The sequence below is a fragment of the Sorex fumeus genome, unplaced genomic scaffold, assembly GCF_029834395.1.
Source record: "Sorex fumeus unplaced genomic scaffold, SorFum_2.1 ptg000265l, whole genome shotgun sequence".
Classification (NCBI taxonomy): domain Eukaryota; kingdom Metazoa; phylum Chordata; class Mammalia; order Eulipotyphla; family Soricidae; genus Sorex; species Sorex fumeus.
In genome coordinates this window covers 24,637,367-24,654,615 of record NW_026606322.1, presented here as the reverse complement: position 1 = coordinate 24,654,615, position 17,249 = coordinate 24,637,367, and the positions used below count along the sequence as shown (strand labels likewise).

At 36.8% G+C, this 17,249-nt stretch overlaps 1 protein-coding gene across 16 annotated transcripts in view; it reads right to left on the bottom strand.

Moving 5' to 3' along the window:
• The window catches only part of ABI3BP (ABI family member 3 binding protein), a 257,618-nt gene that overhangs the window by 121,293 nt on the left and 119,076 nt on the right, over positions 1-17,249 (bottom strand). For all 16 annotated transcript variants that reach the window (XM_056109092.1, XM_056109100.1, XM_056109096.1 and 13 more), the window contains exons 5-6: positions 10,950-11,131; positions 10,370-10,422 (exon numbers count right to left, since the gene is read on the bottom strand). In XM_056109092.1, coding sequence (XP_055965067.1) covers positions 10,370-10,422; positions 10,950-11,131 — 235 coding nt within the window. The remainder of the gene's footprint in view (positions 1-10,369; positions 10,423-10,949; positions 11,132-17,249) is intronic.

Here is a 17,249-nt window from a genome sequence, read left to right as displayed (position 1 = left end):
TCAGCTTATTTTTCCTTTGTTTGAGGTTTATCTTTATATCTTTTAAAAACAGTTAAGTGACGCTACATATTTTACAATTCAGTTGATATCCAGTTGCTGCTGCTTCTGCTGCTATTTCAGACAACACAGCTACCATCTACCTCACACTCCTGACATGAATCATTTACTGCCCAAGAAGGCAGAGCTGAATCTGTTAACCATTCTGCAAGTATTTGGGTTCAAAGTACTTAGGGGTTGTAAGGGTAGGTTCCGGGTGACAGTGTCTCTTCTCCACTGTCCCAAATTACTTGTGAAGTGCCACAGGCAATTACGATGCTATAGAGTGGCTTAATCTAAGGACTGTGTAGTGTTAATGTTAATTTTTAGGTCAAGGATAATGTTAGGGATAATGTTGTCAGCTCAATAATTGTTAGATCAAGGATATGACAAAAAGATAAAACAGAGAAGGTGAAAATATGGGTAGCTATAACATAGACATACATACTCACACATAACACATATTTATATGAATTAGAGTGAAAGGGAAAGAATGACATTGACTCTTTAAAGCTTAATATAACCCATATACATGAGAGATATCAGATCTGTTGGTAATCCAGCATGTACTTGAAGGAGATATTTAACACAGAGATTTTGTGATTCTTAGCAAAAGGACTTCCCAAGATGGCAACTTTTTTTTTCAAAATTTTTATTAGTGAGACATCATGAGGTACAGTTGTAGATTTACAAATTTTTGTGCTTCGGTTTCAATTATACAGTGATCAAATACCCATCCCTCCACCAGTACCCATTTCCCATCACCACGGATCCCAGTATCCCTCCCACCCCCCATCCCCCCCATCTCACCCTGCCTCTGTGGCAGGGCATTCCCTTTTGTTCTCTCTCTCTTATTGGATGTTGTGGTTTGCAAAAGAGACAATGGGTAACAATCATGTTTGGTCTATAGTCTACTTTCAGCATGCTTCTCCCATCCTGGGAGGATCCTCCCCACACCTTTATTTGGTGTTCCCTTCTCTATTTGAGCTCCCTTTTCCCCTAGCATATGTGGTTGGCCTCCAAGCCATGGAGTAAAATTCCTGGTACTAATCTCAGTCAAGATGGCAACATTTTAATGAATTATATGTCCATAATAAAAAGGGCCATAGTACCAAGCTTATTGATATATAGAGTTATATTCTTTGTATATTAAGGTTAAAATGGTTAAAAACTATATAAAATTTTACTATCTTATTAATTTTAAAAAGGAGTAGATATACCTATGATCCAGTACCCTAAATTCATATACAAGATTAAATAACTAAAATAATGTTATTCAGAGGCGAGATGTAGGGAAGTAATTGGATCATTCATGAGTTGCATTAGTGTTTTGATGAGAAAGAACTCAAGAGCAACCTCCATCCTTCAACTACATAAGGACACAGCAAAAAGACAGTCAACTAAAAACTAGAAAGCAAGCTTTCAACAGATTCCAAATTTGCCAATGCTTTGATCTTGCATTTCCCATTATCCATACATTTAGAAATGTATGTTTGTTCTTTAGCCCAGCGTTTCTGAACTAGGGTGACATGGTCTAGTGGGTAGCCAGAATATTCCAAGTGAGCTACAGGTAAAATTACATAATTGGGGGATCATGGCATGAGACTACGGGGTCAACTAATAGAATATAATGGAGGCGGGGGAGAGGCATTGGAAAGAAACAAAGTCAGAGTGGCCACAGTTCAACAAAGGTTGATCAATGTGTTTTAGGTGATTTAATGATGTTTCTGTTACAGAAACATGAAAAATCCACACTGCAATTCTGTCAAAACTTTCAAAGTTCCTTCCTAGTGAAAAATTCATACTGAATCCTGCCTCCTTGACCTCTTATAAAATGTGGGCAAACATCTGCTATTGGGACTCATTGAAAATGGAAATACTGTAATAATCTCCAAGTTAACAGTATTTCACCAATTAAAAACCAATTTTTAAACTTGTATTTTGTTAGATCTTAAGGCACTGTGATTTACATAGATATTCGTAGCAGAGTTGAAGCCCAATTTTAATTATTTTATGTACAATGTGGTTTTTAAAGGCACTACTTTTCTGACTTTGTAAACATGTATCAGAGTATATTGGAGTCTCTGTAGCTGATGTGGGACCTGGCCAAAGTCCCACCAGCTGTGACACACTCTGGTATGACTCAGAGTACTTCTGCCAGCCACCAAACCACCAGCTTTTTCTCCAAAACCATTTCTAGCTGAGTCTCATTTCTCATCAACTTGCTGGCATTCATGGCTGCTGCAAACCTCCATCATGGTTTCCTTCCTCAGTTTGTATGTTTACCTTTACAAATTATTTTTTAAACATAGGGTATACCAAGAAGGAAATGTATTTCCTTCCTACCCTATAATTTTATCCCTGAGTTTGAGATATCTTGTCCTTTTAAGAACCCAAGATGTATTATACTTTGCCCAGGGCAGCCGGCTAATGGATATACTTTTACAATGTTTCTTGGTGATTGTGGCTGAATATACAGCCAGTGAGATTTAGTGGTGAGAAAACATTGAAGGGGTCAAAACCATGTTCCTGAGGATAAATTCAACCCAGTAAGAGAAAGGCTACAGTTACCTACAGATAATCACAGCAGTAGTAGTTGAGAGGATGGGGGTTAAGTCACTATTTTGAAAACTAGCTTTAATAAAAGCAGTGGTAACACCAGGATGCTATTCTTTTCAGTTTATCTTTTATATTTTTGTTCATTTAGCATTTTTTGTAATACTAGAGTGTTTATTGTATATTTAGTTTTCTTTTTAGTACCTGAGAAAGAGCAGTTGTTCATTTGGGGAGTGGAGTATGCATTACTGTTTTGTTTGGGGATCATATTCAGTGATGCTCAGGGGCTATCCTGACTTGCACCGAGGAATCACTCCTGGTGGTGCCCTGGAGACCACATGGAATGCTGGAGATCAAACTGGGTTGGCAGCATGCAAGGCAAGCACCCTACCTGCTCTACTATCTTTCCGGCCCTGGTAAGCACTAGTCTAAATCATTGTTTTTCACAGTGGTTAATATTGCCACCCGCAGATGCTATAATGCTGATGGGGGGAAGTAGCAGTCTTGGTAAAACTGAGAGTTTCTTTCTGTTTGTTTACTTACAGGAGGTTGATTTCCAGGGAGTGTTGAGTAATTGTTTTTTTTTTTTCTGAAAAGAGCATAGAAAGCCAAATAATCTCCACTATCTCTGCTCTAATTCAAATTTCCATGGATAAAGGGCCAAACCACATGAGAAGAACTTGTGCATTTTACATTCTGGTTTTAATTCACTTTTTGGTTGTTTTAATGAAAATTATGAAACATCCTGATTCAATCTAACATCTGGATTAAAGCAAATCTAAAATCCTACTTGTGAAAGTCTATTTCTGATAAACTAGGATGGACTCAGACATGTGTCTTTGAGAATAACCGTGACCTAGATATGAAATTTTCAAGTTTTGACTTAGGACAAAAAATTACAACGAATGGAAGGACAGCAGTTGTATTCATTGTACACAGTCTTAAGGTGCTAATCAGAACCATAGATATTTATCCCTAATAACTTATCTGCTAGCTAGAAAAATGGAAATACTTTTTTTTATCATATATAAGACTTTTGAAAAGTTGACTGAGTCTTTCATGGGATATTTGAAGGGTAAAATCAGATGTTATAATTTAGAGAAGCATTTATGTATTAATTTAATAATGTTATATGTATTTCAAACTAATGATAAATGCCATAGACTTCAAAATACTTAGTGAATTAGTTTTATAATTAAGTTTATTTTAAAATACAGATATATCTTATATGTTATTTATATATAATAAACTCTAATAGTGAAATTTAAAATTTACCCTTATGAATTGTTCTAGATTCTCAAAATGAGAAAATAGTACTAATATGATTAAAAATGATTTTTGTTTCTTAATTATACAGCTCTCAAGTGATATACATTGTAAAGAGAAAATTATAAAATATGCATTTCAATTTTTCTCATGTATATTCTCTTTCACTGATTTTTTTTATGTACTTGCAGGATGGTACTAAATATATTTAATAACTGGTAAAACTAAGATACTCACTAATAAAAAATGACTGTGACATTTCTCTGGCACAAATATACTGGGGCATACCAATAAAACATATACTTAGGACATAAATATATGACTACAGTATAAAATATACATATATATTTAAGATGAGGCTGTACTTAGCATTCAAATTTTAAGTCTAAATATAATTTATTTAAAAAACAGTAATTTAAAATTCAAATTATTTTACTCATTTAGAAGGTGTTAAGGAGTTTCTCCTGCATGTAAGATTTAGTGCTAAATATGTATATGTGAATCAAGACGCTTTTCAATTAAACTTGCTTGAAAGCCTAAAAGTGAAATGTCCAGAATTTTGCATCTTTTAAAATAAGACTTTTAAAGACCAGTTTCATTGTTGGGTTAGTATTTGGATTGATGCAGACTTTATTTTGGTTAAGAAGCACCTCTTAATTTTCCAGAATCAATTCTAAGTGACCATGTAAGAGGACCCAAACTGAGCCCGAGGAATAGTAAAAGAGAGAAGGTGTATGTTTGAGGCCACCACATATAGTCCAAGAGCACTGCAAATGTCACTCCTGAGTACAAAGCCTGGAATATCCCCTGAGTACTTCAAGGTGTGACTTCTCCCGTCCCTCTTAAAGTGTGTACGCACATGCGCGTGTATACACACAATCAATCGGTTCCTTTGCAATCTCTCTGTTTTGCAGAGCTAAGAGGTTAGATGTCAGCTCACGAAACCCTTTGCTGCTGTCCGGAAACAAACAATGATGAAAGTCTCACAGAAAACCATAAAATACATTTTTGATTAATTTGTTGTCCCTTGGAAATAAACAGGAGTTTTAATGCTCAGTTCATTGAGCTGGCTGAAGTTGGGGAGATACTCCACCTCACAGCTTGAAGCGATAAAGCATCTGGATCTGTGTCAAAAATACACAAAATTTCTTCCTGATTCTTGTCATGGCCATTTATGATTCAAAGTGAAATTAAACTCTCTGGGAGCGAAATGCCAGTCATCTCCTAGACTTGCTGAGTAATCTACCTTAGATGGAACATTCTAATGAAGGAAGTACAGATTATTAGCCTATGGTCTTTAAAAGAAGAAATGAAAGAAACAGCATCACTGGATCCTATGTAAGATGAAGCATGATAGCCAATGGGTAGGCTATCCTTCAAGGATTTCAGATAACCTTCCAAAGTAACCATTCAAGACTGAGGATTGTTCTAGAAGATAATGAAAGAACAACTCTTACTTGTAAGGTAAGACAGATTTACCTTTCCCACACAGTATTGACCTGATTTGAAAGAGAAAACTAAAGGGACCTATGAGTTAGGTTGAGGACAGAAACACTGAAACAGACAACAAACCTACCTCACACTCAGTGACTTGGTTAAATTTTTAAAAATGACTTAATCTAATCAAAATAAAACCTATCTACATATGATAGAGCAAATTTAAACCAACAATTTAAAATTAATTTTTTTTTATTTTTTAATTTTTATTAGTGAAACACTATGAGTTACAGTTGTAGACTTACAAATTTTTGTGCTTGGGTTTTAGTTAGACAATGATCAAGTACCCATCCCTCCACCAGTGACCATTTTCCACCACCAATTATAAAATTAAATCACTTAAATAACTATAAAATAGAAAAATGTACCCATATTTCTAGATAAGGAAGGACTTTTTAAAATTTAATACCATTGAAAACACAACCATGGAAAAGACAAATGATGTGAGCAAGTTTCAAGAAATGAATATTTCAAAAATTTCCATAAGCAATATTAATAGCGAATGTGGAACTAATGTTTATAGGTGATACCTCAAAATGTGGGCTGGAGCGATAGCACAGCGGGTAGGGCCTTTGCCTTGCACGCAGCCAACATGGCCGACCCGAGTTGAGTTCAATTCCTCCGCCCCTCTCGGAGAGCCCGGCAAGCTACCTAGAGTATCTCGTCCACACGGTAAAGCCTGGCAAGTTACCCGTGATGTATTCGATATTCCAAACACAGTAACAACAAAGTCTTATGATGGAGATGTTACTGGGCCCGCTTGAGAAAATCATGAATAACGGGAGGACAGTGACAGTGACCTCAAAATGTTGATATTCTTTAATTATAAAGTCTTTAAACTATTCAATTAAAAGTATAATAATTAACAAAGAGCTGAATTTGAAGCTTAATGCACATAAAATGCAAATGGTCCATATACAGGTGAGAGAAATACTGACTAATCAGCAATAAAGAAAACAAAAATTCCCTTTGAAAACTGCTATGTTAGTAAAAACTTTAGTGATGGAAATAAAGAATTTTAACTATTCAGGGCACTATAGCATATTACCTTTGATACATACTGGCAGGATTGTAAATCAGTAGAAACTTTCTGAAGGACGTTGACAGTACATAATAGATAATTTTTAAATGTTAAAAATCTAGAGATTAGGAGAGATAGCACAGTTTTGAGGAGCTTTCCTTACAGCCTATTGAGCCCCGTTCAATATACATATGAACCCCAAGGGCTGATAGCACAGCAGGTACGGCATTTGCTTTGCATGCAGCGAACCTGAGTTTGATTCCTGTGTCGCTTTCGAAAAGCCTGTCAAGCTACCGAGAGTATCCTGCCGGCACAGCAGAGCCGAGCAAGCTCCCCTTGCTGTATTCGATATACCAAATACAGTAACAACAAGTCTCACAGTAGAGACATTACTGGTGCCTGTTCAAGCAAATCGATGAACAATGGGAGGATAGTGCTACAGTGCTACCACAAACACTGTCAGATGTTACTCCTAAGCAGTCAGGAATAGCCTCTGGGCACAACTGGATGTCGCTCAATTTCTTCCTCCCTCATAAAATAAAAATGTCAAAAGTCTAAAGTATTGATTCCTAGTCGAAGCATTAGAAAGCATCTAAGCATTCCTAGTCTAAGCATAATCAGATAGCAATCTAAAATGTAAATGAAGAATTGTGACTTCAGAAGCTCATCATAACATCACTTTCAATTATGAAAAATTAAGATATTTCAAATACCTACAAGTTGGAAATTGAACACATGTTAGTATACTAAGTGACATAAAATTCACCAAGTAAATTATGTTTATGAAGAATAGTAGTGTGAAACATATTTTGTTTAATTTTATAATTAAAATTATATGTAAAAATGGAAGATAAAAATTTTTAAGTTTTAACATTACAGCATAAATTCGCCTTATTTAACAATGGAAAAAATAATATTTATCCATTTTATGGATTCTAAAGCTGTTATTATTAGAAAACTACAAAAATATCAAAATGTTAAAAATAGAATTGTTAAAAATAAATGAGAGCAAGAGGCAGAATCTAGACCTGGGAATTTATTTGTAATCTTTTTACTTATAATTTGAAGGACCTAATAATATTTTACAGGAAAATAATAATCTAATTATCACTTGATAGCAATTTCTAAATACACATATTTTTCTGCCAATTAACAGAAAAAATTGATTTCTCTACCTTAATTTTCAAATCACTCAATTTCATTCAAATCTATCTTTTGTCACCACAACAAATCTTGTTTTCTCAAATTGCAAAGAGGTATATGTATTTTTTTCTTCATGGGGTCATATGAGCAAGAGTGTATTCTGTTGACTGTTTATTGGGACCTAAAATTGGACCTTCTACATTATCATATACATATAAAGTAAATTTGCAAACATGAATAGAGTGTGTACATATTCATAAAACTGTTGGATGTTTCTCTGGCAGGATACCTCCCTATGTATAGTGATCAAAGACATCATCAAATCCTTTCTTTCTTCATGGTGTTTTCTCCACCTGTTCAGTGACATAATGTCTTCACTTTAAATAGGGCATGTTATTTAAAATACAAGCATCTCTGTAAAGGTTATAACAAAGATTAAGATTTTGATACAGCCGAAGAGAAGGGCCACATGGAGGGCAGGATCCACAGCTCCCGGAGGAAAAAAAAAAAACAGGTTCCAAAAAGAGCCGAGATCATCGGGAAGTCCCAGATGGGGTAGGTACCGCATCCCGCCTCCCCCAGATGGAACCCCGGTGACCAGAAGCCTCTACAAGCACAGCTCGAGTATGCGGGAACTAGGACTTTTCCTCAAAACCGCGCGACATCTCTCTATATACAAAGTGATCCATGGGAAGTAAACCACCCAATGTTTCTCCCTGAAAATCAGAGTTAAGTTTGGAGCACGGCCACAGCCCCAGAAACACAAGGACTTAATGCAGAACCCAGCAGGGTGGAGCAGAAAAGTGAACGGACTATGCGTTAATCCAGGCCATCATGTCTGTCCAGAGGGGAAAGGGTGTTGCCCCATTCGCCCTCTCTTCTCTGGAAAGAAGGATGGCGGCCGCATGGGAGCCTTGTGGACAGCAGGTATGAGCCGGGGGTGTGGGAGCGACTAAAACCTCATGGGAAGGGGGGCGTTCCGGTCCGTCCTTCACGCCCTACTGAGGTCACCAGTTGCCCCCCACGAGCGGCTCTCCAGCACGGCCACAGCCCCAGAAGCACAAGGACTTAATGCAGAACCCAGCAGCTTGGAGCAGAAAAGTGAACGGACTATGCATTAATCCAGGCCATCATGTCTGCCCGGAGGGGAAAGGGTGTTGCCCCATTTGCCCTCTCCTCTCTGGAAAGAAGGATGGCGGCCGCATGGGAGTGTTGTGGACAGCAGGTATGAGCCGGAGGTGTGGGGGCGACTAAAACCTCATGGGAAGGGGGGCGTTCCGGTCTGTCCTTCACGCCCTACTGAGGTCACCAGTTGCCCCCCACGAGCGGCTCTCCAGCACGGCCACAGCCCCTGAAGCACAAGGACTTAATGCAGAACCTGGCAGCTTGGTGCAGAAAAGTGAACGGACTATGCATTAATCCAGGCCATCATGTCTGTCCGGAGGGGAAAGGGTGTTGCCCCATTCGCCCTCTCCTCTCTAGAAAGAAAGATGGTGGCCACATGGGAGCCTTGTGGACAGCAGGTATGAGCCGGGGGACTGGGGGCGACTAAAACCTCATGGGAAGGGGGGCGTTTCGGTCCGCCCTTCACGCCCTACCGAGGCCACCAGTTGCCCCCCACGAGCGGCTCTCCAGCACGGCCACGACTCCAGAGCACAGAAACCAATTTCTTAACTATCTGACTTTCAGTAGAAATGCTTCCAGGGTCAATAAGTAAAATAGCAGAAATCCAAAACCAACATTTAATTATTGAACCCAGCTGTAGAAAGCAAATCACTTCACAATGTTTTTTCAGCATGTCTGATTTGGGGGGGGGTAAACTCTAAATAATAGTGGTGAATCTTTTATTGAAACAATGAATCTAATCAAAGCAGATAGAGTGTTAACTAGAATTCATCTGCCTCACAGGGACTGGGAGGGGTGGGGGTGGGGTTTTATTGGGGTTCTTCATGGTAAAAAATAAGTATTGGTAAAGGGAAATGTGTTTGATATTTGCATGACTGAGACCTAAACCTGAAAGCGTTGTAACCTTTCCCACAGCGATTCAATAAATAATAAAAAAAAAAAGATTTCAAAAAGGTTGTTAACTGACAATATTTTCTGAGAATAGATTTTGAGATGTGGATATTCTAAAAAGGGGAAAACTGAGACTGACTTTCTAAAGAGAAATGGGTATCTAGATGCGGGAAAATGTCAGACACAGAAGATAGACAAAGACTGAATAAGATTGGATTTCTTTAAAAACAAAACAACAACAAAAATACCATTTGGTCTGGGAGGTAGCCCTAAGGCCCAGGTGCATACTTTGCATACAGAAGTACTGGGTTCTATCCTGACACCCTGTAGTGCCCTGAGAGTAACACCTGTGTACTGCTCAGGAAGTAGCCTCAGAGCACCATCAGGTTCAATCCAAAGAAGATGAATAAAAACAAAAATTAATAATGAAAGCACACCAGTTGTTTTAACATTCTGGAAAAGATTGAGTAGGAAGTGATAAAAAGTGGAGGAAAATTTGACTCTAGTCCTGTAACTAGAGCATATACTAATTTCTTCTCAAAGCATAATTATAAGTGCCTCTAAGGCAGAAGATAATAGACATAGCTTCAAAATTCTTAGCTATATTGAATATTAAAGCTTTAAAAAATTCTAAGTCATCTGGTTTTCCATCACTGTGTTTTGAAAGCAAGAAATCAACTTGTAAAACAATAGTCTTTACCCAATGTCCCAAAGCTATTAAGATTACTCTGAAAATTAGTTTCAGAGCCTTGTAGTAGGAGGTAGTTCCCACTTCTAAAAAGCACAATGTAGAACAATTTTTATAGAGTATTCCTAAAAATAACTGTTACATACCATTACGTTTACTTGGTCAGAAGTACTTTGGATTTTCCCGTTTATTTTTTTGCCTGAAAATAAAAAAGGATGATGTAACATTATTTTTATTATTTTTCTTCCTAAATCAGTTCTAAATAGTAATTAAGCAGATAACAACTGCTTCTTTTAAAAATATTTCAGACATTGATTCTAATTGCTTGCATAAAGTAAACATAGAAAGAAAGCCCAGGAGTCTATGAAATGTTTATGCCCCCACTTCAACTTGACCCAAAATTTCAAAACATGAAACACTGAATATACCACTAATTTATAGTTTTGGACTAAGTGGCATTTGTAGATCAGGGATTTATTTATAATACCTCAATCATCAGTGACATATTATATATTACTTCACTTGTCAAATAAAATACTTTTATTACTTTTATTATTTTATTACTTGTTAAAATACTTTTAAATCTCAATATTCAATAAATTCTGCTCATATTTGTATTTTCTCAAGTAATTGTGTATTCACTCATATAACTATTTACATAATTTAAAAAATAATGATTAGAGGAAAAATTACCAAAAGTTTTCTGAAATCATTCTAGGTACTTACTTCCAACAATAGTCTTGTGATTGAAAATTTTACTCCAAATTCCACCTTCTACATTATCTTTTACTCCAAATTCATAAACTGTATTGGGCTTTAGGTTATCCACAATTGTTTCAGTGGCTGGACACAGTTGAAAAACCCATTTCTTTTCCTTATCCTTTTCTCGATAGCGAATTGTATAAAATCTGTTGAATAAAGATTTAAAATCAAGGAAATTCAGATATTATTTCGTTTCCTTAGTTAATAACAGACTCCAATATACTCCAAATATTATATTTAATATTTTCTTAATCAGATTTTATAAAACAAATTTAGATAGCCAACTGCGTAGTTATTTGCTAAAATCTCTAGAATATTAGCAAAAAACATAGGACAGGTAATTTAAGAGGACAAGAAACAATATAGAGAAAATGGACATTAAAGTGATATTAAAATATTTTTAAACTTTCCAAAAACCCTATACATAGAAAAATAATATATTTCCTCATTAGAGATGAGAAAGTCAATATTCAGAAAAGTTAAATGTTTTATCTACGATCTATATACATAGGGAATAAAAATCACAAATATCCCTCTGCCCTCTCAGAAAAACTAAGTCATATTTCATTCTTTTACTTTAAACTGATTTGAATGCATTTTAACTCTGAAGTATAAATCTTTGATTTGGCTACCTTATGATTTAATTTTGGTAAATTGTTTTTGTTTTGGAGGGTTGTTTTGGACATATCTGGCAATACTTAAGGCTGATGTCCCCTGATTGTTGGGTTTAGGATTGAACTAGGCCTTCCAGCATGCTAAGCAAGTATATTCGTAGATATCTCCCCATACTCAGGTATTTTGCTTTAAATAAAGGTATGAATTTTCCTTCTATGTATTGCTGTTTAGCAATCAATCAAACTTAACTGAACATAAAGTTGGGTTACATTAAATAATGATGCAGCTACTGAAGAAATATTAGCATCACCTTGTTTTGTCCATTAGAAGCTAAGTAGAATACCAACTAATTAGTCCCTATCTTCTTCACAGTGTCCTCCTGGCACTATTCTACTGAAAAGCAAAGTTATAGATATAGACTGATCTCTTTCATATGTGGATTATAAAGATACACAGCAAGGTAGCAACAAAGGTCAAAAGATCAAACAACAGGAGAACTGATCCCACACAATTGAGTTGGGGAGGTTGGGAAGGAGAGGTTTTTGGTTTCTTGGAACAATAGATGTATCTTAAAACTCTGGTAGAAGGAAGGGAAAAGCAGCATTGCTGCTATAAAACAATTTCAAAACTATTTTAAACTATGATAACTTGATAAAATTATAAAAAAATTTCTTCTAGTATTGAGAAAAGTAGGAAAATAGTTTGAGGTTAAAGTGCTGACCATCATTACTCATGCTTTTCATGAAAATTTTCCATGGACAACTAAAAACACTTTGGAAACTTTGGAACTGGGTCAAGGTCAGAGGTTCAGCCCTGGAAGTCATTTACTTCATTGCCATATTACCATTATCTAGAAAATTAGCAAAAGCAACTCCTGGAATCTTGTAGAGATGCAGAATATCACTCTTTCCCTCAGGCCTATGGAATCAGAGTCTGCATTTTATCAAGCTTTTCCACATGATTCTTAGGCATGTTGAAGTTTGAAAAGCACTGTTCTACATGCTGGTGGTAGTTAAAAACCTGGAACAGATGAGGAGGAGGGAACAAAGAAGAGAAACCCGAGGACAGAGCTCCCTTTCTTATTTGGGACATGGGGTAAGCAAAGAAGAAAAGAGGATAGGAGGAAAGTCTAAATGTTGAAAAAAGAGCATAAGGATGGCCAACAAGCTCACAGAGAGGTCAGGAAGACTAAACCTGAGAAAAGTTTACTAGAGCTAATTCATTCATCATTATGAAAAGAAAAAGGCAAGAACAAAGACTTATAGCATATAGGAAGGAAGAGGGTCAGATCATAACTGCCTGAAGTCAGGAATGTACTCTTTGGGAAGAAGTGAAGAGGGATAAAGATAAATTTGGTGTGAATAAAGACTGAACCGATAGTAGTTTCCTTTAGTATTTCAGAAGGCAAACGAATTAAGGTAGGAAAAGAACATGGCAACATAGCCAAAATGCTGTTCCCAAGATTGTGGGTAAGGTAAGGAGTGCCTGAATTGGAATCACTGGCACAGAAATAGGGATATAGAAAATAAGGATACTTGTATGTGTTCTTCTTCACCGAATCACTGTATCACCGTCATCCCGTTGTTCATCGATTTACTCTAGTGGGCGCCAGTAACATCTCCATTTGTCCCAGCCCTGAGATTTTAGCAGTATCTCCTTACTTGTCTTTCCCAACGCTGCCGTATTGGAGGCTCTTTCAGGGTCAGGGGAATGAGACCTGTTATTGTTACTGTTTTGGGCATATCAAATATGCCACAGGTAGCTTGCGAGGCTCTGTGTTCTTCTTAAATGTAATATTTATGTGTATATATATAACTATTTATGAGATTAAAAATGGATAAAATGTCATTAGAGTGAATAGAAGATTTATGGTATTTGAAAAGGTAATGGAGTAAAGTGATACATAAAGAAAGAGTTTAGGACTGGAGAAATAGTACAGCAGGTAGGAGGCTTGCACGCAGCCAATTGGACTCAACCCTGGGCACATCATATGGTCCCCTTAGCCCAGCAGGAGTGATATCTGAGCATAGAGCCAGGAGTAAACCCTGATCACCATCAGGTTTGACCCAAAAGCCTCCTCCCCAATTCCAATAACTGTCAAAAGAGGAGAAGAGATGAGCGAACACCTCCACAAAGAAGACATATGAATGACTAGTAAGCATAAGAAAAAGTATTCATCGTCCCTTAAAAAGTATTCACCGTCCTTATATCAAGAAGATGCAGATAGAAACAACAGTGAACTATTACCTCAGTCAAGAGAGATGGCATATGTCAAATAAACTGGAAATAACCAGTGCTTGAGGAGGATGTGTGAGTAAAGAATGCCCAGTCACTGTTGGTGGGAATGTCATCTAGCTCAGTGTCTATGGAAGGCAAACTTCTTCAAAGAGAACAGAACTCTTGTATGACACAAGGATCACATATCTTGGTATATGACCCAAACATAAAAACATAAGCTAGAAAAGATACATGCATTTCTGTGTTCACTGAAGGGCTCAGTTGAATATCCAGGATGTGGAAATACCCTTGCACGTGGCCAAAGCTGCCAACCCGAGTTCGATTCCTCCGCCCCCTCTCGGAGAGCCCCACATGCTACAGAGAGTATCTCGCCCGCATGGCAAAGCCTGACAAGCTAACCATGATGTATTCGATATGCCAAACACAGTAACAACAAGTCTCACAATGGAGACGTTACTGGGTCCACTTGAGCAAATCGATGAACAATAGGAGGATAGTTCTACAGTGCTACAGTAGATAAAGAAATTGTATATATATACACAATGGACAAGTATTCAACTATAAAGCACTGTCCTCTCATTGTTCATCGATTTGCTTGAGCAGGCACCAGAAACGTCTCACAACAAATTGTGAGACTTGTTGTTACTATTTTTGGCATATCGAGTATGTCACAGGTAGCTTGCGAGGCTTTGCCGTCTGGGTGAGATACTCTTGGAAGCTTGCTGGGCTCTCCGAGATGGGCAGAGGAATCGGACACAGGTCTGCCATGTCGTCCGCATGCAAGGCAAACGCCATACCCGCTGTGCTATCGCTCCAGCCCTGATTAAACCATGCAGTTCACAATTGGAGGATATCATATTGTCAGAGAGAGAAAAAATACTGGATGATCTCACTCATCCGTGGAATACAGAGAAACAAGGAAAAATACAGTACTGAACAATTACAAACACTTGACCTTTGATTACATAACATTAACAAACAGTAGGGGACAGAAAAGATCACTCTTGTGTGAAGTAGAACATTGGTGGAGGATCATAGTAGTGATTTGGTACAGTAATTTTATATATTGGTAGTATAAATTCTATTTGTGATGTATTCAATATGCCAAACACAGTAAAAACAAGTCTCAAAATAGAGATGTTACTGGGCCCACTCAAGCAAATCAATGAGCAACAGGAGGACAGTGCTAAATTCTAACACTATTATAACAACTTAAAATAAAAATTAAAAAGTTGAGGGTATAAAAAATAACATCAAGAGCCTGTTCTAAACCAGCCGGAAAAAGGGTTCTTGTTCTACATTAAAAGCAAATAATTACAGCAGAGAAGTTTAAAAAAAATGACTTCTAAACAAATCATAAAGTTTTATTTAATACATTGGCAAAGGAGTGTAAATTAAAGCAAGACTGAATGTTTTAACAAGTTGGAAACATGGGAAGGAAAAAAAAGCTATTAATGTTGAAATAAATTTTAGTTAAAAACATGTTTTACTATGCATCCAGGCCAATTTGGAAAGCTTTTTTTTAACCTCGTATAATCGAGGTTATAATTCAATATAAATTGAAGACAAATGTGTACATTCTTTCACTGAAAAGGCACTCATAATAAAAATTACAGATTGGGCTTCTCCATTCTCCCATGTAAACTCAGAAAATAATTTTAAAATATTAGAGACTTATATAAACCCAATACAGACTGGAACAGAAACATGTACCACAAAGGTATTTGATAAAGTTCATTAATATTTCCTGACTTACATAAAAAGCAAAACATAAATAAGGATGTATCACTTGCAACTACTACATGAGAATTTTTTGAAAGACTGAAAGTTCTAAGGCAAAAGATAAACATTTCCCCAATAAATTATATTTGCAGTGCATAAATAAATCTATATAAATTCAAATAAAATAAGTTTTAAAATCATAGACTTAATAGAGGTGTCAAATATTCAGTTTACCAGATTGAAACAATTCATTTGATATTGTCATTGTAAATCAAGGATTTTGTATTGTAATATTTTTTCTGAATGATATTCCTGAAGGCAGACTTGAAGTATATTAACTTTTCAAATTAAAAAAACTAATTATCTAGTAGAACAATTATTGCTTATTCTAACTTACTCAATCTAATTATAAGAATATAAATGTATCATTACATGAGGATATAGTTCTCCAAATATGCTTCCAATTATACCAATTTAGAGTTCTAGCAGAGTTATTTGGGTGCTTATTTGGGTGTACACTATTTCTAGAGCTTTTAAACAAGAACTACTATTTTTTTACCCTTCAAGCAGCATAAAGAATTTCAATGTCAGCGTTTTATTAACTGTACTAACTAGGGAAGAAGAGGCGTGGATCAATGTAATTCAAAAAATATTTAAATACTTCTTTTTAGTCATTAATTAACTCTTCCAGTGTTTTTGTTTTGTTTTGTTTTAGTTTTTGTTTCTGGGTGGTTTTTGCATTGTTTGTTTGTTTTTTGTGTGTTGTAGAGGAATGTGCACAGGACCTCAACTATATAATGCATGTTTCTACTGTCACATCAGAGTCACATCCAAAGTCCTTAACTCTTCCTTTTATTTTTTTTATTTTTAATTTTAATTTTTTTCATTTTTTATAATTTTATGTATTGAATCACTGTGAGAACAGTTACAAAGCTTTCGGGTTTAAGTCTTGGTCATACAGTGAAACACCCGTACCTTCACCAGTGCCCATTCTCCACCACCAAAATTCGCAGTATACCTTCATCCCACACCCTTCCTCTACCTGTGGGGCAGATGATTTCCACATTACTCTCTCACTACTTTGATCACATTCAATATTTTGCCACCAGACCCACCATTATTATTTGGGATTTTACCCCAACACTCAAATCTGCAGAAAAGGCAACAGTAGACCATTTGTTTTCTATTGCTGGTTATGAATAACATATGATGTTGCGTGGCTGCAGTAGTGGCCGCATGATTTTGAAGCTCTGAAATTTTAACACTTGAATCTGGAGGGATTTCTGCCAGATTTGTTTCTGAGTCTCTAAGATCCTGGCCATTAAGCAGCTTGATCAGGAGCCAGAGAGGCCATTCATTGGCATTGACTCGGGGTCTTATTGGGGTGGGGACTACAGGACCGGCTACATCCCCATCCCGTGAGGCCCCCATCCCGTGAGGTCATGAGTGAGTGTCTCATCACTGCGGGCCCAAACCTGACTGCCCAGTGACCTCTGGAGGATGATGGCTACCGGCTGCCAGGGGGAACAGGCCAAGGCACCTAACTTTTGGCCGTTTACTTTCTTGGTAAACTTTGCCCCAAATTTTTGGGGTCTGGCCAAAGGCACAGCAGCAATTTTGAGGTATCTGGAAGTCTGAAGGCGCCGTCAGGCTGCTGATGCACTCACCTCACAGGTACAGATTGACCTG